The 25,492-nt window shown below is 48.5% G+C and overlaps 1 protein-coding gene across 4 annotated transcripts in view; it reads left to right on the top strand.

Annotated features, from left to right (window-relative positions):
• Nucleotides 1-25,492, top strand: part of MAST2 (microtubule associated serine/threonine kinase 2) — a 1,587,681-nt gene that overhangs the window by 1,371,474 nt on the left and 190,715 nt on the right. For all 4 annotated transcript variants that reach the window (XM_078671709.1, XM_078671708.1, XM_078671710.1 and 1 more), the window contains one exon: nt 1,690-1,899. In XM_078671709.1, coding sequence (XP_078527835.1) covers nt 1,690-1,899 — 210 coding nt within the window. The remainder of the gene's footprint in view (nt 1-1,689; nt 1,900-25,492) is intronic.

Here is a 25,492-nt window from a genome sequence, read left to right as displayed (position 1 = left end):
GGAATCTGGGGACCACGGTTCGATCCCCGGCTCCGGCGGCAGGTTAGCCCAGCACCATGTGACTCTGGGCAATAGCTCGCTTAATCTTACCGACGGCCCCCAGCGCCTAGAGACCCTTACGGGTGATTGTGCGCTTTACAAATGTGGACTTTACTTTTGTCGACATTCACTGTACTAACCTCAATGCCTCCTTGTCGACATTCATTGTACCCACCTTGATTTCTTTGTCGACATTCACTGTACTAACCTCAATGCCTCCTTATCGACATTCATTGTACCCACCTTGATTTCTTTGTCGATATTCACTGTACTAACCTCAATGCCTCCTTGTCGACAATCATTGTACCCACCTTGATTTCTTTGTCGACATTCACTGTACTAACCTCAATGCCTCCTTGTCGACATTCATTGTACCCACCTTGATTTCTTTGTCGACATTCACTGTACTAACCTCAATGCCTCCTTGTCGACATTCATTGTAACCCCCTTGATTTCTTTGTCGACATTTGCTGTACTAACCTCAATGCCTCCTTGTCGACATTTATTGTAACCCCCTTGATTTCTTTGTCGACATTCACTGTACTAACCTCAATGCCTCCTTGTCGACATTCATTGTACCCACCTTGATTTCTTTGTCGACATTCACTGTACTAACCTCAATGCCTCCTTGTCGACATTCATTGTACCCACCTTGATTTCTTTGTCGACATTCACTGTACTAACCTCAATGCCTCCTTGTCGACATTCATTGTACCCACCTTGATTTCTTTGTCGACATTCACTGTACTAACCTCAATGCCTCCTTGTCGACATTCATTGTAACCCCCTTGATTTCTTTGTCGACATTTGCTGTACTAACCTCAATGCCTCCTTGTCGACATTTATTGTAACCCCCTTGATTTCTTTGTCGACATTCACTGTACTAACCTCAATGCCTCCTTGTCGACATTCATTGTACCCACCTTGATTTCTTTGTCGACATTCACTGTACTAATCTCAATGCCTCCTTGTCGACATTCATTGTACTCTCATCGAATACTGCACATCCACATTCATTGTACCCTGCTTAAGTCCTCCTTTTTGTCCGTCATTGCACTCTCATTGAGTCCTCTTTGTCGACATTCAGTGCACTCACCTTAAGTCCTCTTCATTAACATTCATAGTACCCCCCTTTGAACTCTGCTCGTCGGCATTCATACCTGCTTTGACTGCTACTTGTCGACATTCATTGTACTCCCCTTGAGTCCTCCTTGTCGACCATGATTGTACCCTCTTTAACTCCTACTCGTCGACATTCATTGTACTTACCCAGAGTCCTCCTTGCGACTTTCATTTGACCCCCTCCTCGTCGGCGTTCATTGTACTCTCCTTCACGTCCACATTTATTGTATACTCCAGGTTTTTGATGTTGATGTTCCTCGTACTCATTAGGACTCCTGTTTGTCACCAATACATGTTGCTGGAAATGTTAGCAGGAACAAGTAACGAGCGGAACAATGACCCAGTGACTCTGGCTTCATGTATCCCTGTACAAATCTTTTTCAACCCCAAGAGAACCTCACTACCTTGGTTCGAGTCCTGAGTGAGACCAACGAGAGGGTGCTGTTGAGACAAAAGCAGGAAGACGTTAGGTGTTGTATTGTCATTTGGTGGAATGGGCTTTCAAGTATGCATCATTCCTTTCTGCAGGCCACAGCGCAGATGGAGGAGAGGCTAGCTGAGTTCACCACCTCCAACGATCCAGAGAATGTTTTGCCGTTAGCTGATGGGGTGCTCAGCTTCATTCATCATCAGGTGATCGAGCTGGCTCGGGATTGCCTGGACAAGTCAAAGGAAGGACTGATCACCTCCCGGTACTTCTATGAACTGCAGGAGAACTTGGAGAAGCTTCTGCAGGATGTAAGTAGTGGTCCTTGGAAGCCATCTTTCTGTGACATTTGCTGCTGTGAATGCTAACCCTAGGTAAAAGTGTCACAGTGATGGTATGGGTATATTGTGTAAGGGTTTACAGTTTTAGTTTCTCCTTGATCATTCATGCTTCCTTATCCATTGTGTGAAAGTTTACTGAAACTCTGGTCCTATCTTTGGCTTCTGCAGTACTTTTGGCAGGCTCTGATGGTATATGCCGAGAATTTTTGTATCTTCACATTTAATGGTGGAATCGAGTTAGTTTCAAAGTTATTCATATTTTGACAGACAGGTGCACTGAGATCCAAGAAGGTAAAGTGAATTGCCCCACCTTGTACATTTTGCTCAAAACGGTATGGGTGTATCTTTAGAACCAGGTTTCTTCTTTTTCACGCCATTAGTCAAGACGCACGGGAAGGTCATCAAGATACGCACAGGAAGGCCTGTGATGGGGGCATCCCCTCTAGCTAGTCTTAACCTATTTGCCCCAGGCTCTCACCTGATATTGCAAGTGCAGTGGCTACCAGACAGCAGTAGAATGTTGGGTCAGTAGTGGACATCAGCTTAGTGGTGCAAGCGCTGCCATGCTTATGCCACTGGTGGAATCCATTAATCTCTTTCAGTGTTGTGTGGGACTGTATGTGTGCCATTAGAGTTGGTGCTGTATGTGGCAGCCTCTGTCTGTTGGTTTGTGGACAAGGGTTCCTGCCTGTCCCTGAGGTCTATAACTATCTACCATCCCGAAGTCTGCATCAGGCACAGATTCCTCACACTGGTTAAGTTACCTATCATCTATGTGTATGTATCTCACCCCCACCCCCATTTCCCCTCTTGCTTCTTCCTATCCACCACCCTGTCATCTCTAGCACTTGAAGATGGTCTTAGAGCATTATAAAGTCCTGTACGAGCGGCCAGCATAACATGTCTCTGTCGTCAGTATGGTTTGCTACATGTTAGGTGCTTGGTGTGTGCAGATGCTGGGAGGTTTGTTTTCATGGTTACATTATTTTTGCAAGTCTGACTGCCAGACCTAAGTGTATACGGACGTCTGTTTTTCTGTCTGCATATTTGCTTTTGTATGGCAACTGTGTAGCATGTGAGCGGATGCTGTTTTAATGTGTCTATCTACATACACTGGCGACTGCAGTGCGCGGCTGCAGGTGACTGCTGTGCGCGGCTGCAGGTGACTGCTGTGCGTGGCTGCAGGTGACTGCTGTGCACGGCTGCAGGTGACTGCTGTGCGCGGCTGCCGAGGACTGCTGTGCGCGGCTGCCGGTGACTGCTGTGCGCGGCTGCCGGTGACTGCTGTGCGCGGCTGCCGGTGACTGCTGTGCGCGGCTGCCGGTGACTGCTGTGCGCGGCTGCCGGTGACTACTGTGCGCGGCTGCCGATGACTGCTGTGCGCGGCTGCCGATGACTGCTGTGCGCGGCTGCCGATGACTGCTGTGCGCGGCTGCCGATGACTGCTGTGTGCGGCTGCCGATGACTGCTGTGCGCAGTTGCCGATGAGTGCTGTGCCGGGCTGCTTGTGACTGCTGTGCGCGGCTGCTTGTGACTGCTGTGCGCGGCTGCTTGTGACTGCTGTGCGCGGCTGCTTGTGACTGCTGTGCGTGGCTGCTTGTGACTGTTGTGCGTGGCTGCTTGTGACTGCTGTGCGCGGCTGCTTGTGACTGCTGTGCGCGGCTGCTTGTGACTGCTGTGCGCGGCTGCTGGTGGTTGCTGGGCTCGGCTGCTTGTGACTGCTGTACGCGGCTGCTGGTGGTTGCTGTGCTCGGCTGCTTGTGACTGCTGTACGCGGCTGCTGGTGGTTGCTGTGCTCGACTGCTGTACGCGGCTGCTGGTGGTTGCTGTGCTCGGCTGCATGTGACTGCTGTACGCGGCTGCTGGTGGTTGCTGTGCTCGGCTGCTGGTGACTGGTGTGCTCGGGTGCCGGTGGCTGCTGTGCTCGGCTGCTGGTGGCTGCTGTGCGCGGCTGCTGGTGGCTGCTGTGCGCGGCTGCTGGTGAGTGCTGTGCGCGGCTGCTGGTGAGTGCTGTGCGCGGCTGCTGGTGAGTGCTGTGCGCGGCTGCTGGTGAGTGCTGTGCGCGGCTGCTGGTGAGTGCTGTGCGCGGCTGCTGGTGAGGGCTGTGCGCGGCTGCTGGTGACTGCGGTGCGCGGCTGCTGGTGACTGCTGTGCTCGGCTGCTGTGCGCTGCTGCTGGTGACTGGTGTGCGCGGCTGCTAGTGGCTGCTGGTGACTGGTGTGCTCAGCTGCTGTGCTCGGCTGCTGGTGGTTGCTGTGCTCGGCTGCTGTGTGCTAGTTAATGTATTTCCTGGGGGCTGTCAGTGATTTTTGTGCCCCAAGTGCCTGGTCCAAATGTGACGGCTGGTAATTACTGCACAATTAATTGTCTGATTTGGTGTTGGCTGCTGGTTAATATTGCAGAATTAACTGATTGAGCGGGAAGGTGGCTGCTGGTTATTACAGCAATATATCTGTCTGGTTTCAGAATGACTATTCGTGAATAATGTGCATACACTGCCGCTCCGGGGAGGGCTGTTTGATGGGGGCGATCCTTTTGCATGATATATCAGTCCTCTGTGTGTGTTATTCAGAATAATTAGTGATTGCTTGCTTATCTGAGAGTAATCCTTGGTGATCGGGAAGCAGGTCAGTGGTGTATATGCGTGGGGGCATCTCTAATATAAATCTGGGATACACAGATTGGGCCCTGTGGCTTCCATCTATCACAGAAAGTTTTTTTATTGAGGATATTTGTAAATAAGCATCTTATGTAGCTTTTAGAAAATGCCTAAATGGTGTTAAAGTGCCTCCATCCGCGTTGCTTCTTTTGGTGAGATTGTGCAGGCGGATACAATCAAGTGAATGTTTCTGTTGAAGTGAAGATCTCATTTTATCCCTTTTGCGCTTGTTTCGGTCATTTTAGATGTCACTGATGTTAGTTTGTCTCCTGCTGCTTTCTGCGATGTCACATCCTGGAACGCTATTGATGCTAAAGGTCATGTGCCATCACTACTTGTGATACTGTTAAGTCGACTGATGAGGACTTGTCCATGCTGCCTTGTGTTACCCATCTGAAGTCTGGGAACCCCCCACACACATACTAAACAATCTCTACGTACACACAGATCTCCCTTCCCATACAAAAATAACTCCCCCACCCCGGACACAGTCTTGCTTCCCCCAGTCTCCCTTCCCTCACACTGTCTGCCCCTGCACAGACACTATCCCCCTCCTCACATACACACAAACACTGCCCTTCCTCCAGCGCACCCACTACCACCATCCGGACCCACACCCAGAGACACACACTATTCCCCTCTCCGTACACACATACAAGCCCTTTCGGGCACAGTGAAACACTAAGCAGTACACGAGGAACTGACATCAACACACACATAGGCACCCTCTCAGACACCCCCTCACACACCATCAGGCACACACCGTATCCTGGCCTCACCATATGTCTGACATGACGGGAGCGCTAGTGTGGTGTCAGCCAGTCGTTTATTTTAACAGAAGTTCAGAGAACAGATAATAAAGACGCACTCGTGTACTATTCATATATGTATCATGGATTAGTCTAAAAATACTCTCTCTATGCAGCAAGTTCTTTAGTTCACTATACAGCGGTCGGGTCTGGTGGCTTAGTGGACTAATGCGTCCACTGTAGAGGCCTGTCTCTGACCTCATGGTCACAGGTATCAATCCCGACTGGTCCACTCAGCCTTTCATCCTTCTGAGGTCGATAAAATGAGTACCATTGAGTTGGGTAACGAGAACTATCTGTTGTTCAGTGCCAAGATACCCTTTTGGGTGAACATGCACATTATAAATACTTATGTCTTGTCTTCGCCGGCGGCTCCTCCTTTGCTGTGTGACTCCGTAAAGCCTACATTGAGGGCAGTGAATCGTACATTGAGGGCGACACCTGTAGTGCTCCAGGGTGGACGCCGTAGAGCGCAGTGCCTAGAGGACAGGAGTCAAATATCCTGCCGGCTGCTCCTCCGCCTTTCCAGTACCTTAGTGCTCCAGGGTGGACGCCGTAGAGCGCAGTGCCTAGAGGACAGGAGTCAGATATCCTGCCGGCTGCTCCTCCGCCTTTCCTGCCGCCTTAGTGCTCCAGGGTGGACGCCGTAGAGCGCAGTGCCTAGAGGACAGGAGTCAGATATCCTGCCAGCTGCTCCTCCGCCTTTCCTGCCGCCTTAGTGCTCCAGGGTGGACGCCGTAGAGCGCAGTGCCTAGAGGACAGGAGTCAGATATCCTGCCGGCTGCTCCTCCGCCTTTCCAGTACCTTAGTGCTCCAGGGTGGACGCCGTAGAGCGCAGTGCCTAGAGGACAGGAGTCAGATATCCTGCCGGCTGCTCCTCCGCCTTTCCTGCCGCCTTAGTGCTCCAGGGTGGACGCCGTAGAGCGCAGTGCCTAGAGGACAGGAGTCAGATATCCTGCCAGCTGCTCCTCCGCCTTTCCAGTACCTTAGTGCTCCAGGGTGGACGCCGTAGAGCGCAGTGCCTAGAGGACAGGAGTCAGATATCCTGCCGGCTGCTCCTCCGCCTTTCCAGTACCTTAGTGCTCCAGGGTGGACGCCGTAGAGCGCAGTGCCTAGAGGACAGGAGTCAGATATCCTGCCGGCTGCTCCTCCGCCTTTCCAGTACCTTAGTGCTCCAGGGTGGACGCCGTAGAGCGCAGTGCCTAGAGGACAGGAGTCAGATATCCTGCCGGCTGCTCCTCCGCCTTTCCTGCCGCCTTAGTGCTCCAGGGTGGACGCCGTAGAGCGCAGTGCCTAGAGGACAGGAGTCAGATATCCTGCCGGCTGCTCCTCCGCCTTTCCAGTACCTTAGTGCTCCAGGGTGGACGCCGTAGAGCGCAGTGCCTAGAGGACAGGAGTCAGATATCCTGCCAGCTGCTCCTCCGCCTTTCCTGCCGCCTTAGTGCTCCAGGGTGGACGCCGTAGAGCGCAGTGTATAGGTGACAGTGACCCATGCCTTCTGCCGGCTGCTCCTCCGCCTTTCCTGGCGCCTTAGTGCTCCAGGGTGGACGCCGTAGAGCGCAGTGCCTAGAGGACAGGAGTCAGATATCCTGCCGGCTGCTCCTCCGCCTTTCCAGTACCTTAGTGCTCCAGGGTGGACGCCGTAGAGCGCAGTGCCTAGAGGACAGTGACCCATGCCTTCTGCCGGCTGCTCCTCCGCCTTTCCTGGCGCCTTAGTGCTCCAGGGTGGACTTCATAGAGCACAGTGTGTAGGTGACAGTGACCCATGCCTCCTGCCGGCTGCTCCTCTTCCTTTCCTGGGTGACTCCAGATTCCATTCTTTTGTGGGTGGCACTTGTAGTGCTCCTGGGTGGGATCCTTCACCCATGTGTTGCCTGTCACACTCCCTTGTTTGGGTGCTGGTTGTGCCTCTGAGGGTTCTGGTTGGGCCCCACATGCCCTGTGCCCTTAGCAGTGCCTGCACTGGGGTCGGAGCCGTGCTGTTTCAGGATAGACTCCATTGAACACACACCCGGGTGGTCTCCAGTGATCCACAATGAATAGTAGTTTCAATATACGATCCCTAAAAGATGGTAAGGCCCCTCATGCGTGAGTGTGTCTATTCTCACACTATGTAATCCCACATTCTTACGTTCAGCAACACCCCTGCTCTATGTTCAGATCATGTGTCCAAACCTCAGTCACCTCGCCCAACTCCTTCCATAGACTATTCTACGTCCAACGCCCTGTCCACCGAACCATTAGGAAAGGGTGCCAGGAACCCAGAGCATCACCACACCATCGGGGGTACGAATCGATGTGTAAATTGTGCAGTACACTAAAATACAACAAAGCTTGGTGTATGCGTGACAGCTTGAAATACATATTAAATACAGGGAACGCTCATAATTAAGATACAACTTCACTGTTGGTTTTACCAGGCCGCCTGTCTCCCTCTTGTCTTTAAGGTTAGCATCATATTCACTTAATTCACTGCTTTGCCCCCTGTGTCTGTTCCTAAGAGAGAAAGGGACCTTTTTTGATGTGTTCTAACCATTGCAACAACCCTCAAATATGATGTGACACATTCACTCATGGTTGCCTGTTAATGCAGGCCATTGCATTTTGGGACTTGTAGTTTCACTTTTTGCATAGCCAGTATGGGCTGACAAATTCCACCTCATGTTTACTAAAAACTCAGTGTAAGAAGTTGTAATGAATGACTTGGGGATGCTTGGCAGCTATATTTTACCACATGATGTTCCTAATGAGATAAGATTTGTCCGAGATGTGTATTATGAAACAATGGTGCAAGTTTACTTGACCATAGAGAGGGATATTTTATAACAGTTATGTACAATGTTAATCCAGCAAGGTGTAATATTTTGCTTGATTAAAGCATCAACCAGAAGTGGAAAATGTGCATTTAACGATCAGGATGTCCTGGAAAGTAACAGAATACCGTAAGTTTATGGATATTTGCAAATGTATCCACTTTCTATTTACACTCCGGTAATAATTGGAGATTTACTTGTGTCAAGGGCTGGGATATTTGCCTTTCCATTTCCGCAGTTTTCGTGCACGGTCCAAGCCATGGTAAAGGTAATTCTAGCTAAAGGGGATGGCGGTGAATTTCTTTTAGAATGTTGAGACGAGGTCTGATGTCTTTGCTGCTGTGCCAAGTGATTGTGGGTGCCGCTCGCAAGCCGAGAAAGGACTGCTGAATCTGCCGTTTTAACTTTCCCTTCCCTGGATTTGTCATTGCCGCAGAAGGGAAGAACCTTTGAATATCGCGCTGAACTGGGGCATTGTAATTTTAACTTGAACAATTACCTGGACCTGCTGGTGAGTGTGGACGGGGCCGGGACTGCGAGGTTTAGCATCCAGAGCAGTGCTTTAAATGGGAAAAAATAAGTGCAGGTACTCATTAACATGAGCTAGCGGTGTAGTAAGTGGGCGGGGCCAGGGGCTGGGCTAAGGGCAAGACATGATGATACTTAACAACTTCTATAAGAGTTGCACCACACAACAAAACACATGGTAAATGTCTGTATATAAACAAAGCAGGTTAATATTACGCAAAATGAAAGAGAAATGCAATAATATGTTAACATTTCCTTTTTTTGCAATAGTTACACCTTCTTAATGCCATACTGTTAAATGCTGTTTGGCACAATACTATATATTTTTTAGCAGGCGAGTAGGAAGAAACTGAAAATACCTCCACTACGAACCAAAGCTCTTTATGGCACCAAGCAAATGAAGCAAATCATCATGACCCTCCGCAGAAGATATTTCTTGTCTCTTCCATCGATCTATCCATTCATCATGCCATTTACCTGCTGATGCCCACCATTTACCCTTTACATTCTGTCGTCTATTCAGTTTTTCACCATTCTGTCTGTCCACCCTTCATATCCAAACCTATCCATCCATCTTTAAACCTATCCATTCATCCTTTCACTTATCCATCTCTTTATCCACCCTTTCACTCATCATCAATCCTTTCTCTCATCTATCCATCCACCATTTTACTCAATCCCTCCTTTCATTCATCCATCATTCACCTTTTCATCCATCCCCCCTCACTTTCATTCACCCATCCAATCTTTGACTTATCCACCTATATCCACCCTTTTATCCAATCATCCACCCTCTTTCACCCATCCATTCACTCATCCATCCATCCATTCATACACCCACCCTTGCTTACTCATCTATCCACTCACTCACTCACCCACCAACCCTCCCTACTACAATATTTATGAACCTTTGTCATCGAGCAGACATGTACACACAAAGTGCCACCCATTTTTCTTACAAAAAGCAGTATACAAATGCAGGCAAATACACAAAAAAGCAGACACACTAAAGACTCCGGTATGTTAAAAGCCATGTCATACTCTTCATCGTGGCTTTTTTAATTGCCACGACCAGGGGACTGCCGTGATTCCTATGTTTGTGCAAATGCAGAGGATAGTGTGAATGTGGTTGACGGGGGCCTGAATGGACCCCGTAACTGCCAAGGTTTCAGATTGCTATATGTGACATTTTCAAATTTTCATTGTAATTGTGAGTGCCATTTCAAGGACTATGAGTGACACTTTCTTTCTCGCTAGCAAAATTAAGCAAGTAAGACGAGGGAATCATATAAATATCAGAAAAAACATCCATTTGAGTATAGCTGCTAATGTTTCAGATTGCTTTTGTGTGACATTTTCATAGATTCAGTGGATTTATGAGAGTCAGGCAACAACTAGATGTGCAACATTTAGAGTGGCACTTTCTTGCGAGCATAATCAAGGTATGAAGTCATTAGAAATAGGCAAATATCAGAAATCACACTCATTTAAGCAACAAGGAAGTCAAACTCTGCAGTAGGTGTTTTTGAAGCTATTCAAATTCTAAAAACAATCAGCCCCCTCCACCCCAACCTCAGCTTCAGGTGCGGCCAAACCACATGTAACAAAGGGATCTCTGCGACAAAAGCAGCAACCCACTGAGCTATCCACATACAATCAAGTACAATACAATATGCTTTTTTTGAAGGAGGCATATTAACCCTCTACGCTACTTAATGGTCAGAGTGAAAAGTGCCAGTGGAGAAAACTCTGACCTCTCTCCAGCAGGAACAATAATCCCCTGACTTAGCAAGTCTAACTGTGCTGAAAAAATAAAGGGGGCTGCATCGTAGTGTCACTGTCAAGCAGGGATGTTAAACGCTTGGCACTACTAATAAATCAGCAAAGCTGCTAGTTTAGAGAAAAGGTAGCACTGGGCTGGCGGTGAGTGTGGGGCAGAAGTTAGACTCGGGGCTGGGCACAGCAATAGCCCATAATGTGGAGGGCAGGAGGAGGTGAGCAGGTGATCGAGTCTCGAACACCGGCTTCCTCCTTCAAGTCCATGTAGCAGGAGAATTCCTGGGTGCCCTGGGGCCCGGCTGGCAGGCAGCAAATGAAACACCCTGCCACAGCATGGGCGGCGACCACTGTGTAACAGAGCAAGATGGGAGCCAGGTGCATCTAAAGGAGAGTGTTGGGAATGTGGGGCAACAATGGGCTGGCAGCGCTAGTTTTGAGCATATAAGAAACCCTTCTATGCACAGACCGGGTAACTGAGGCATGTGGCGTTAGGAAGGTAGGTGCATCAGTGCAGAAAGCAGTTAGATTAGCGCTCCAGGGGCCACTTCGATCGCATCGTCTGGGCATTAACCCTCTGATCCAGAGACAGTACGGGAAGTGTGAGAATCCGCTCCTGATAATGTCTATCTATGTATAAAGTGTTACCCTGCACGGAATTTTCCCTACCTGAAGTGCAGCGCTTTGAAAATCACAGCGCACACTGTAAAACGAATCTTGACCCTGCTCTGTCCAGCACAGCGTGACGGCGAGCACCAGACATTATTAAGATGAGCCCTGCTGAATAGCTCAGCAGGAGCTCAGATCAGGAGACAGAAGCGGTGCCTTTGCTTCCAGAGACACGTCCTACTCCTGCTCGCCACTGCGCCGGCACTCACAGCCACTAAGCCTACCTTTTCATGAGTACCGGTACTCTCCTCGGGCAGTAGAGAAGTGCCGGTACTCAGAGCGATAAATTTAAGAAGTGCCGGTACTCCGTACCGGTGAGTACCGGCCCATTTAAAGCACTGATCCAGAGCGGCCTGGCACTTGCCGCAGCTGGAGCCTCTTCCCGCCCCGCCCCCCTGCAGCACCTGAAAACGGCTCGCGGCCCCCGCTCCGCGGGCGTCGCTCGCAAGCCGAGAAAGGACTGCTGAATCTGCCGTTTTAACTTTCCCTTCCCTGGATTTGTCATTGCCGCAGAAGGGAGAAACCTTTGAATATCGCGCTGAACTGGGGCACTGTAATTTTAACTTGAACAATTACCTGGACCTGCCGGTGAGTGTGAGTGTGGACTGCGAGGCCCAGCATCCAGAGCGGCCTGGCACTCGCCACAGCTGGAGCCTCTTCCCGCCTCGCCCCCTCCCTATTTAACTCCTTCCCCTAGCGCGAACACGGGACGCGCGCGAGACAAAGCGCGAGGCGAAGCCCGGGCAAAGGGCGGGCCGTTTGAGGCCGTTTGAGGCCGTTTGAGGCCGTTTGAGGCCGTTAGAGACCGGAAGTGACCGGACCGGGCCACCCCCCTAACGATTTGTTTTCTAGGACACCCTTACCCTCTGCCTATTATGCAGAAGCCCAGCCCTAACACAATGACCACCAGAGAAACAAGAAGTAAGGCTGCTTCTATGGTGACTGGTACTCTGGACAATTTTCTTGTCAAGGCAAATACAGTGGTAAATAAGGGGCTCATAGTGTTGGAAAAGCAAATTGCAGAAGGGATAGAAAGCTCGCATCTGGCTTCACCGGGATCTTCATCTAATGTCGCATCATCACTGCTGCTCAATGCTACACATCTATCAATTATGGATAGCATTGACCAAACTATAGAGTCTGTCCTACAACAGCTAGGGACACCATCTAACTCTCATAGGGACAGCGACAGAGACCTAGTACACATCACTGATGAGGTGGAATCCCCCCCCCCTCTGCAGAGTTAGTTCCATCTAGGGTTCTGGGGGACGGTTCTACTTTAATAGATTTTATGGGTCACAGAGAAGATGCTGCCCCGAAAAGAAAAAGATCTGGTAAGCCCAAAGGTGCTAAAAGGGCTAAAGTTGACTCTATAACGAACAGGAACACCTTTGGAGACAGCTCGGATGCCCCCGGAACATCTACCACGGGGAATGCTACGGAAACGGCGAGCCTTTCACCCCCTACCTCTAACTTTAATTCTAATTTTTTACCAACGCATACTGGTTCATTTATTTTTGGAGGACCTCTTTCTAACACTCTAGAGAATATCATCTGCTCATTTACTGGTATCCTTAAAAGTCTCTTAGAACCTCTCTCTTTCAAATTAGACTCCATTGAGGCTAGACTTCTAGCTATAGAAAGATTAAGTGGTAGTGGTAGTGACCAACAAGGGCCGCGAGTAAGTACGCATGGAGCTTATGGGGTTAATGTTGGGACTATCTCACCCCCTACTGTTATTACCACTGCGGATTCTATCCTATCAAGAGCTCCTTCTCAGGAGAATACCATCACAGTCCCCCCGCCACATCCTGCCCCTGTACCCTTTCTTAGGAAATTACCTCCGGTACCAACTGCCAGGAGGTCGAAGCCATCTTCCTCGGCCCGTTCATCTGGTCAAGAAAAGCAGTTAACCTGCCCCCTGAGGCGGCAGCTTATACTGTGATTCTGAAGGGGGTACCAGAGCTCTCCAGTAACGTAGTGGAATCCTATGACTCCCTACGCAATAAAGTCATTAGCTGGTTAAATGTACAGAGACCCTTACCCCCCAATCTAAGAGGAGAAGTACTTATGGTTAGAAGGGTTCCCTGGGTTGGGTACACTGCCAAGAAAAGTGTGGGGGACTGTATAATTGTAATTTTAAGAGTCCACAGGTAGTAACCTACATTTGTAATTGGCTTGGGAGCATAGGTAACACGTCTATAGAATTGGTCCCCCTGTCGTACTTTTATCCTAATGTGCGTGACTTGACCACGAGGAGGGACGATGGTTGGACAAGGGTGGGATTTGCTGTCGATGGGTCAAGATGTAGGCCCACCCGAAATGACAACCCCGTCTATTGCAATTATGTACACCCCAACAGATTTAGTTGCCTTGATCAGGTTGACTGACTCCAGAGGGGTGCATCTTTTGGGTACCTCCAAAGTACCTCCGGGGAAACTGAGGGGCAGGGGACAGGGAAAGGTACAACTGTTACCTTCACTCGAGAATACGACGCATGCCCCCAGGAGAGTCTAATTTCTACTAGCTCCCTGGGCCAAGTAAATAACTTATTCCCGTGTCCATCTGGTTCTAACTTAACATCCGCAGTCCCACTAGACCCCAATTTAACACCTGCAGTCCCACCAACCCTGGAAACAACTCTGCAAGGGCCCGATGTTGCATTGTTGAACATCGTACCTGAGACAACCGGGGGGTTGGAACCAAAATTTCCAGTTGGAACCTTGAAGGTCCTGTCCTGGAATGTGGCGGGTATTGCCAATAAATTAGACACAATTGACTGGGACTCCTTAGAAGGCAGCTGTGATATCTGTCTTTTCCAAGAGACCTGGGCCAGGGAATCCCTGTGTAGAGCAGGGTATGCAGTCTTTGAAATTAAAGCCAAGTGGAGTGGCAAAGGGAGGCCCTCAGGTGGTTTGGCGGTCTGGGTGGCCAGTCATATTGCATGTAATGCGGAGAATGTATCTACTTTCTCCCAGGACATACAATGTGTTCTACTCAAATGGCCTAATGCCCAAACTGGCAATTATTAATGTGTACTCTCGCCCAGTCAGTGCGTCTATGGAATCACCTACACTCGACGATCTCTCTTCATTCCTGGGTCAACTCCCCCCAGACTGTAAGATAGTGATGGGTGGAGATTTTAATTGTCACTTCGAACCCTTGGACCCTTGTAAGGACTCAAGGAGGGCGCCCTAACTGCTGAAGATGACTATTGGGGTGTCCCGCCATGCCAATCCCCCATCCTAAATCCTGGTCTCCTTTTGCACTGCAAATTTTGTCCCTGACATTAAACTTTACGTTAAGGGCCTGTAATGGGCGCACCCCTTCCGACACCCCTTCATCATGTACCTTTAATAGGAAGGATCATGAATCGCGGCTGGACTACATTTTTGTAGACACAGGCCTCTGGTCCAAGGTACAGGATTTCAGGGTAATTGAAAGAACAGATAGTGACCATAACGCACTTTTACTAGACATGGTGCATCCTGCACCTGCTGCTGGGTCACTATCTGCCGATCATAGTGAAGACCCAGGGAATCTGCTTCTTAGCTCCAACAGACGCAGGGTAAAGTGGGAACCTTCCAACAACGCTAGTATATCCCCCCCGCGATGCCCTGCCCGCTTTCCAGCTCACTACTCAACCATTCACCAATGGCTCTCACCACCAACCCCATCCCCAATGCACCTCCTGACCTGACTTTATCCACCCTCCAACAAATCAAAGAGGATATTCTACAAATCAAAAAAGATGTCCACGCAATCAAAGACCTTCTCTCCTCACAGCCCAGTCTACCTCCCACCATCCCTCTACCCCACAAACGACGCACCCTCCCTACATGCCCTCGCCCCCAACGACACCCGCGCTGGCCGACTATCCCCGTTCGCAATAACTCCCACCGCCCCCGTCGTGTCCTCAACCCATTGTCGGACCGCGACCTATGCTCTCTCCTACGCTCTTATGGCCCAGGTCCGGTAAAACACATAACCAACACACACATCCCCATACCCACAATTCTTACAAACCCTCTGAGGCTCCCAACACTCAACAACAGAGGTTCCATCCCTAACAACCTCAGAAAAGTTCCCCTCACACTAGAAAGCTCGACCACCCTTCTCTCTCCCAAACTCAAATGCATCCTACTCAACTGCAGATCGGCCCAGAGACACTCCTCCGACATCGCTGATCTCGTCTCAGCTATGGATCTGGACCTAGCCATTCTAACGGAAACGTGGCTTACTGAAGCCTCTACCCCGATTATGGACATACTAGTCCCCCCCAATTATCACATCATTAGGCTGGACAGATCTCCTGGCAAGACGGGCGGGGGAATTGCATGCATTTTTAGGAGCAACCTCTCCGTCACTAAAGTCACCTCCCCCTCCCTTTCCTCCTGTGAACTCCTCTGCCTCGACATCACCAGCGAGGGCAAACAAGTTTGTGCTCTACATCTCATCTATCACCCGCCTGGTGACAATCTCATATTCACCCAACAACTCATGGACATGATCACTTCCAATGCCGGTCGGCAGACCACCCAAGTCTACCTGGGTGACTTCAATCTCCACTGGAACGATCAGAAAGACACAGTGGTGAATAGTCTCAAAACTTTCCTTAATGCGCTTGACCTCACCCAAATATGCGATAGACCAACACACGACAAAGGCTCGATACTCGATCTCATCATTGCCAAAGAGAACTCTACACAACTGGAGGCGATTCTACCCTGCGACTGGTCAGATCACCACATTATCACCTTCTTTATCAATGAAAAAGTTAAGCCTAACCCGGCTCAACCAATCAAATCCAAAACATGGAAAAGGGACTTGAAGAATCTTAACGCCTCTACCCTGCCTCCCCACATCGGCAATCTCCTCCTTCCCCCTTCAGGTGCCTCGGATGTTCAATCACTGACCGACCACTACCTTGACTCTATGAATACAATAGTCAATGAAGTCGCCCCACTGAAACTGAAGAGAGTCTCCACCAAAATTTCTAACCCCTGGTATGATGATAGACTCAATGACGACAGGCGTACTATGCGAATGGCAGAGCGCACCTGGAGATCGGACCCTTCAGCACTGCACCTCAAAAGGCTTAAGAACAAGAGAAATGCCTACTTCAGGAAAATAAAGCGCACAAAGTCAGACTTCTTTAGCCGCCAGTTGGACCAAGCAAAAAACAGGCCAAGAAAGCTGTTCGAACTAATCAAGACCCAAACAAAGACACAACCCTTACAATCAAACAGCACAACAAGCGACACCCCACACTGTGAAGCCTTCTCTGCTTTCTTTAAGCTAAAGACTGACAACATAAGAAATGACCTCATCATGGATGTAAGCCGATTCCCCAACCACACCAGAATGGCTAACACTCAACCTAAAAACAAGGCATCTTGGCTGTACTTCGATACCTACTCGGAAGAAGCAGTACACAAACTGCTCTGCACCTTGAAGCCCTCTAATCACCTCACAGACCCTCTACCTGCTAATGCTGTAAAAGACTTCATCCCCTTGCTTCTCCCTCTCTGGACCAAAATCGTCAACAGCTCCCTGCAACAAGGCCTCATTCCAGACTCCCTCAAGGTGGGGCAAGTCACGCCTATACTCAAGAAACCTACAGCTGATCCGTCTGACCTAAACAATTACCGGCCCATCACCAATATCCCCACCCTGGCCAAACTGCTGGAGAAATGTGTCCAACTCCAACTAACAAAACACATTGACCAATTTGACCTCCTCAACCCTCATGAATCAGGCTTCCGAGCGAAACATAGCACGGAAACAGCTATGACTCACATAATTGATGACGCCCTCCAAATTCTTGATCGCAATGAGTCCTGCCTCCTCATCCTTCTTGACCTCTCGTCAGCTTTTGACACGGTCAAACATGAGAACTTGCTGGAGCTGCTAAGCACTAGAATGGGTCTTTCGGGAACTGTTCTCAAATGGTTCTCGTCCTTCCTTCACAACCGGTCTCAGAAGTTCAAGATCGACAATGTGCTATCTACACCTGTGCCTGCAGATCTAGGTGTTCCACAAGGATCCTCCCTCTCCCCCACACTGTTCAACCTAGTCATGGAACCGCTCGCCACCTTGCTCCAAGCCTCCAATGTCCAATTCCAAATGTACGCCGACGACACACAACTTTACCTAAAGCTACAATCCCCGGAAGATATCAAACATCTGAATTCCACGCTTATTAACACTCAATCTTGGCTGGCCGATAATCGCCTCAAACTAAATGCTCTGAAAACTGAGTTCCTACTCATCTCACCCCCGGCGAAAATTTCCACCACCCAAACCTGGCTCAATAACCTAACAGCACTCAATGTCCAACCTACCATCGTGGATTCGGCGAAATCCCTAGGCATCACACTCGACGCCAAGCTCAACATGCAGCAGCACGTTAGCAAAGCCACAAAAGCAGCTAACTTCCAAATCAACACACTGAGGAAAATTAAACCCTTCCTCCCTGCCGAAGACTTCCAAACTGCTGTACAAGCTTTAGTCATCCCTCTAATAGACTACGGAATTGTGGCCCTCAGCGGACTCCCGCTATCCACAACAGCACCCTTAAGAGCCTCCCTGAACGCTGCCGCGAGACTCATTACTGGCTCAAGAAAACATTCGCATATATCCCCAGACTTAAAATCTCTAAAATGGCTGCCTTTTGAAGCCAGAATACAGCTAAAAATTGCAGTTATGACACACGCGGCCGTGCACCACAATGCACCCAACTACCTCGCTCAAAAGCTGTCTATATCAGGAGGTTCGAGATCCAATAGAAGTACAAAAAATCTACTCCTGAAACGTCGTAGATTCCGGAAAGAGAAAACATACAAGCGCTCCTTCTCAGGAATGGCACCCAGGATCTGGAATGCGCTCCCTCCTGAAACCAGGCTTATCTCCTCCACTGCACTCTTCAAGAAAGAGGTGAAAACCATCCTTCTGGCCAAGATCTCCTGAACCTATTGGTGCTGAATCAGAGACTCTGCATTGCTTTGTAGCACTGTTCACCTTGTCCTTTGGCACTATACTTCTACTTGATGGGGACACTACTACGCTACTCCCTTACTACCGACCAATATATGATACACGTTGGTCTACTGATTCACTCTCCCGATGCCCCCACTCAGTGTTCTCTCTATACTAAAACATTGGTATAAGCCATCCACACACCCAAGGTGTACCTGAACACCTCTGTAATGGGTTCAATGACTTGTGCCGTCTTATATTACTTGTTTACCTGATTGTATATTGATATGTTTTATGTATGTTATTATTATCCTACCATGTTAGTGACTTTTATACTGCTCCCATTACCTCTGTTTCATTCCTACTGCCCCTACCCTGTCTTTGTGAAGCGCTCTGATATCTGTAAGGATCTTGTTCGCGCTATATAAAACTTTGAATAAATAAATAAATAAATAATGTTCTAGTTAAGTTAAAAGAGTTAAAACAATTATTGTAAAGTAGAACTGAGCAAATGCTACTAAAAAATAATATTATCTGCTGGTGTCGCGGTTCCTCTGCCACTGAATTTAAAGGGTGGTGTATAACTTTTAGGCGTTTTTCCTGCAAAGCCAAGACCCCCCTGCAGTTTTTGTCAGATTCTACGGCTCGTGGCGTAGTTTCTTTTGATGTCAAACAGTTTGTTTTGCCGACGTTATCGCTTTAAAGAGGAGGGGGCATGTATTCTTTTTGTGGTACTCTGACGCATCTGCCATGTTGTTGGGGGGGGGGGGGCGTGTTAGATTCACCAGCTGACAGTCACTGTTTGAAGCAGGGGGGCGTAACCGTGAGTATGTGCTGGGTATTGTTACCCATTTCCTCGACCTCAGTAGAATGAAAGACGGAGTGGGCCCTCCGGGTTCACATCTGTGACCATGATGATGCCATCTAAACCCAATACCTGCTGGGGATGCGTTCGTCGACTGAGCCAGCAGCCCTTGAGCCAAGGGTGGGCAAGGGAAGGAATCCTAAACCTGCGAGGGGGGATTGAAAGCAATGCAAGATTAGAAGAAGACTTCGAGATGACCGGAACTGTTATTTTACTTTACAAATTAAAACAATAAACGCCTTCCACGCTGCAATTTACGTGCAGCGCTTGAACAAAATAAGAAAAGGACACGAGAACCATTGTAAGAATGTAAGTGGGCCTGTCGAGCTGAGATGCTAAGGCTGTCTGGCGGAGTCTAGCGAGGTTAATGAAAGATGTAGTTTCATTCCAGCCTGGTGAAATATTTATTTCCTTAATCACTGTTTAGCGCCTCGAGCCAAGCTCTCGTGCGGATGCTAGACAGAGCTCGCGGAGCTGGCAGAGTGCAGACAGAAAGTGATTGCTCACGTGTAAATTCGGCAGAATCCATCATAGGCCTGTTCTGGGCACAGGAGATAGGGGGGCGTGTGCGGTTTAACTCCTTAGACGCCAAGTGTTCTTTCTATGTGCGTTTTCAAGGTTCATTTTATGTTTTGATTTGTTGACATTTTTGCTGAGAATCATTGACTGTGGAGGTTGCCACCTTCAGCTGTTAATTGCATTTCAGTCTATCCAGTATTACTACCCCTTAAAGCTGGAGAGCGGCAGTAGTTTAGCATGTCAGTGCTTTATGAATAAAGTAATCCATGTACCGAGGGTTCGTGGGTTTCTGCTTCCTTGTTGACCAAACGTTCTTTAAGGTGTGTTTTTGTTAGTAAAATGTCACCAGGAACAACTTTATAAATTGCGTATTTTAAGAGCTAGGTGACTCCTCTGTGCATTTAGGGCAGTTGTGGCTGCGCCCTATGTCGCGGCGTAGCACGCAAGTGACGCAACGTGCCGTGGCGCTTTCTGACTGGAGACCTCTTTTCCTTGGGGCCACGCCCCTAGCATACATGCCAAGAGACCCTTTTCAGGCGGGAGACTCACGGATTTTGAAGCAAATTATAGCTTTGTTTTTCCAGTCTCCCGGCTGAAATTGCCTCAGCCTCAATAGAAGTAAATGGGGGAAATACATCCCCCCTATTTTTTCCTCCAAAAATCTCCCACTTTCCTGGTCTAAAATGCTGTTATATATACTAGTAAGTATGGGCTGCCCCGTCACATGAGGATTCTTCCTTGTTTCCACGGTCAGTGTAGTCCTGGCTTTCCCCACTGGGCCCGCTCACAGTGTACACAGCTTCTCTATTGACGCTTGATGGACTTGAGCTATTTTGCGATTGTTGATGGTAGAAAGATGGAAACAACGCACAACTAACTCCTTCACGATGGGAGCATGTTCCCTCCTTTTATAGTACTTTTATTTCGTTAGCCCTGAGGGTTTGTCACAAGGGGTACATTTATTTTATTTATTTAAAAAGTTTTATATAGCGCTGGCTAGACCCAGAGGTATCAGAGCGCTTTACATGATTAGGGTAGTATATGGCAAACATGGTATAAAATCATATAAAAGGTAAGGAAATTACAATATGAAATATACAAAGTAAAAACAACATGAACATTATACAAATCAAGATAGATAAACAGGAGCTGGAGCTATACATTTCAAGTAATTAAGTAGAATGGAGTACAGGAAGAAGGACATATATCACTTAACAAATATAGGATGGTGATATGAGATCAGGAGTAGGGCACAGGTTAGGATCCCCAATAGTAATTGAGGAGGTGGCGTTTGAGGTCTCTTTTTAAACTGGAATAGGAGGGGTTACAGCGCAGGTTTTTTGGGAGGGCATTCCAGATAGTAGGGGCATTGCCAGAGAAGGAGTGAGATTGTGTGGTTTTCTTTTTATGCAGAGGTGGGATTAGGAGGAGGGTGTTGGTGCTTCTCAAAGGACGAGTGGTGCCAGCAATGAGGAGTTTCTTGGAGAGGTACTGCGGAGTGTTATGGTGGAGGACTTTAAGAGTAATGCAGGCAGTTTTGTAAGCAGATCTGCCTTCGATAGGGAGCCATCTAAGAGATTTGAGAGTTGGGGAGATATGATCGAAGCGTTTAAGTCTGTGATGAGCCTGGCTGCAAGGTTGAGCACAACTTTGATTGGAGCAAGGTGGACCTTGGGGATTCTGTTGAGAATGGCGTTACCATAATCAATACATGAAAGAACAAGTGACTGAACTACAAGTTTAAAATCATCAGTGGGTATGAATGGTTTCATTTTCTTGAGGTGACGGAGGGTGGAGAGGGCTCCTTTGGCAGAGTTTTTGATGTGAACATTAAGGGTTAGGGTGTTGTCGATAGAAATGCTAAGAGTTTTGATGGAGTTGGACAGTGTGAATGAGCAGTTGAGTGCATTGAGGTCAGAAATCCATGATTGAACGGGGAGAGGGTTATTTTTAGGGGAGAAGAGAATGATTTCGGTTTTATTAGGGTTTAGTTTGAGATGATTTGAATGGAACCAGGTTTTGATCTTGGGAAGGGTGTTGTTCAGGTGTAAGATGTCAGCATGAGTTTTAATCTTGTAATAGATTTGGGTGTCATCGGCGTAGAGGTGGTAGTTGATGCCTGCTTGTTTAAGAATTAGGGTGAGGGGTTCCATAAAGAGGTTAAAGAGGGAAGGAGAGAGAATAGATCCTTGGGGACTCCAAGGGAGACGGGAATGGGGTTAGAGAGACAATTTAGAATTTTGATTTGCTGAGTTCGGTGTTGTAGGTAATAGATGAACCAATTGTAGGCGGTACCATTAAGGCCGAAACGGGTCCTAAGAACATTAAGTAGGGCTGAATGGTTGACTGTATCGAACGCTTCTTATCAAGAGGGATAAGAAGGCAGGTCTCGCAATTATCAAGTGATTGATGGAAGTCATCTATGACATTGAGCATTGCCTTTTCGGTGCTGCAGCCTTTTCTTAAGCCAGATTGAAGGGGGTCGAGTAGGTTGAAGTTTTCGATGTGTTTGTCTAGTTGTAGTAGGACACATTTTTCAAGGACCTTTGAGAGAAGTTGGAGGTTAGTGATGGGGCGGAGATTATTTAGGTCATAGTGGTCAGCATTGGGGTTTTTATTTATGGGCGAGATTTGTCCAAGTTGAAGGGAGGTGGGGACACAGCCCGTGGAGAGAGAGGTGTTGATGATTGTGGTCCAGAATGGGGCGATGATGTGCTTAAGGGTAAGGACATGGTTAGAGGGTACGGGGTCTTTTGTGTGCGAGGACGGTTTAAGATTGCCAATTATTTTAAGGACTTCTAGCTCAGTGATGGGGAGGAAGTTGAGCAAGGAGGCATTGTTCTTTAGTTGTGAGTTAGGGGAGTTGGTAACCGGTGATGTGGTAGGAGAGAGGCCAGTGGAGTGGTTGGCTCGGGGTAGGGAAGTAGGTGGATGAGAAGGGTCGTTAGGGAGCGGGTTGGAGGGTAGTTGTGTGGGAAGGAAGGATTGATCAATTTTGGCAATTTTTCTGAGAAGAAGTGGGCAATTTCTTCACATCTGGCTGAGGAGGCTATCATATTTGGAGGTGCGGGGAAAGTTTGGTTTCGAATGAATTTGAAGAGTTACCTGGGTCTGTTTTTGGCACGATCAAGTTGAGTGCGGAAGAAGGATGCCTTTTCCTTGAGGATGTGTTTTTTGTACATGGATCTTGCACATCTGAGAAGTACAAGATGGGGGGGGGGGGTGAGGGATGGGGTCTCCAGGTTCTTTCCGACAGTCTGAGTGCCCGTCTTTCATTATTTATCTCGGTATTAAACCAAGAGTTTGAGGGGGTGTTTCTTGGGTTTTTGAGTTTAGGCGGGGCCAGTTGGTCAAGAATACCGGTGACAGTATTATTAAAGAGTTCAGTGAGCTCATTCGAATTTTGTGATGGGGGGAACAAGAAGAATGTGAGTTTGGAGTTTAGATTGGATAACATCTGGGGGGATACATTTTAGGTTTCTGGTCAATTTCTTAGGTCTGTTAATTTTAGAGGTGGGGAGGCTTGCTCAGGTAGCAATGGTGAACAGTATGATATTGGTCACAGAGGTCAGATCTTTGTTAGACAGAATGACGTCAAGTATGGCTCCTTTAGTGTGTGTTGGGGATAGGCAAAGTTGTTTAAGTTCATTGATCCCAAAAAGAGTAGTGAGGAGGGAGATAGTGGGGTCATTGGTATCATTCCAATGGAGGTTAGGATCCCCAAGAAAGAGATTTTTTGAGGTGGATAATGCGGATTTCGTCAGGAGCTCAGATAAGTCCTCAATGAAGGGCTATGATGGTCCGGGGGGGGGGCGATAGATGTTGTGTAGGCGAATTGGGAGGGAGTGTTGAGTTGACAGTTCAGCTTCCAGGTATTCACAGGCGGAGTAGCCTCGGTTAGTGACAAGGGATATCTAAAATTCATTTTTAAAGATAATGGCTAGTCCACCCCCAACTCTGTCCGGTTAATCTTTTCTAAGAATAGAGTATCCCGGAGGGGAGAGTATGTCAAGTATGCTCGTTGAGTGGTCATTGAGCCAGGTTTCCGTGAGGAATGCAATATCAATGGATTCACTCAGGATTGTTTCTGAAATTTCCGTGGCGTGTAGGACAGCGGAGCGGCAGTTGACGAGCATGCACTTCAGTGGTGTGGGGTTGTATATGGAGGTTGGGCAAGAGTGGATCGACGTGAGTTGGGGCGGTGGTCTGGGGGAAGCGGGGAGGAGGGGTCTATTTGTCCCTATGATAACAGGGATGGGGGCGTAGGGGAGTGGAGGGTTGGTGGTTGGTATATTAGGAAAGTAGGAGTTGCATAGGTCAGCAAGGTCGGACAGGGAGAGATGGTTAGAGGTGCGGAGAGGTCTAAGCATATGGCAGTGGAGAGGGAGCGATCTCCAACGGTTTTATGTTGAGGGAGGGTTTTGGAGCTGAGGAGGAAAACATCTTTCCTGAGTCGGGCAAATTCAGTAGTTAAATTAGAAAGGTCACATTCAATGTTGTTTAGGATCTGGGCAATTAAGGTGAGGTACAGAGAGGGCGTGGTCTGTGTTATTTGCAGAGGGTGGACTAGTGTGTGAGGGGGGAGATGGGGTAGAAGGTGTGGGGTGAGGGGTGACGGGGCTGGGAGTAGTGAGGGGTTTGGCAGTCAAATTAGATAGGTCGAGTTTGATGTTGTGTAGGTTCGGAGCCATCCGGGTACAGGGAGAGATTGAAGGGGCATAGGAGAAGGGAGGAATATGATCTGGGGAAAGGGAGTGGTCTTGATTAGTTGCGGATGGTGGCCTGCTGTGTGAGGGGGGAGATAGTGGAGTGAGGACTGACAGAGTTGTTAAGTGTGAGTGGTGGGGTTAGGTTATCCAGGGGCACAGACTTTCAGGTGAAGTGGCCGGATAGGATAAAAGGGCATAAAGTGAGTGAGCAACGGATGATATATTGGTGTGAGGGGATGCGTGTTTATCAAGGGTTGGGTGAGGTGTTGGGTAGGTGGTGTAAGTAGGGCCTGATGGGGAAGGATAGAAGGGATGGGGAGGAGAAGAGGGGTAGGGAGTTTTGTTAGGTGTTTGAGGGCAAAGGACGGTGGAGTAGAAGTAGAGGGGTAGGGAGTTGTGTTAGGTGATTGAGGGGAAAGGACGGCCTCTAGCTTGAAGCTTTTCTCGACCTACCTTAGCTCTTATCGCCCAACACAAAATCTTCTAGAGTCTGAGCTGCAGTTAATGACTGCTCCAGTCTACTCTTCTGCAGGGCCTCGCTAACTTCTGCCCTACTTTTGTTTCCCCGGCTCAGTGTTTACCTCCATGACTTGGCTACCTGGGGTCGCGGTTTAAACATTCTGCTGACCGCCCCACTGTTAGTCGACTCATCAGGTCACTTTCTCTGCCACTGTACATCTTGATGTCAAGGCCTCAAGGTGCTACTTTCGTGCACCTTGAGGCCTGCACAAGTATTACATGCCATTTGGTCCAGAGATGCACACATCAGTTGTGGCCCTATTAGATGTCTTGCCTGTGCTTGGTTGTGGAGTGCCAGAATCCCAGGGGCCTCTGACCGCTTTTTGCAGGGTGCTCTATTATTTTGCATCAAGCCGCTTCCTCAATGTTGTTGGCATGTACTGCTTACTCAGATAAGTAGAAGATCGACAGGGTGCATCCTCAGAAGCACACCTGTGTGCACTGCCATCGGAAGCGGACCTCAATTCGAAGCGACCCCGTCTATAAGTGAATGTCCTTTCACTGCCCACGTAAGCAGACTTCCTTGCAATTGCCTTGAAGTGGATATGCTCTGTACCACAGCTGCAAATGGAACATGTGTTAGCAGTGCGAGTAGGTCTGGCTTATAACTGAAAATACCTCTTCAGTCACTGATAAGTTGAGGTGTTGAATAAGTCATCATACTTGTACTCTGTCACTCAGCTTTGCACTTAAATGTCCATTCATTCACCCAGTGACTC

Source organism: Lissotriton helveticus, chromosome 1_2 (assembly GCF_964261635.1).
Source record: "Lissotriton helveticus chromosome 1_2, aLisHel1.1, whole genome shotgun sequence".
NCBI classification, from domain to species: Eukaryota; Metazoa; Chordata; class Amphibia; order Caudata; family Salamandridae; genus Lissotriton; species Lissotriton helveticus.
This window is presented reverse-complemented; position numbering and strand designations above follow the sequence as displayed.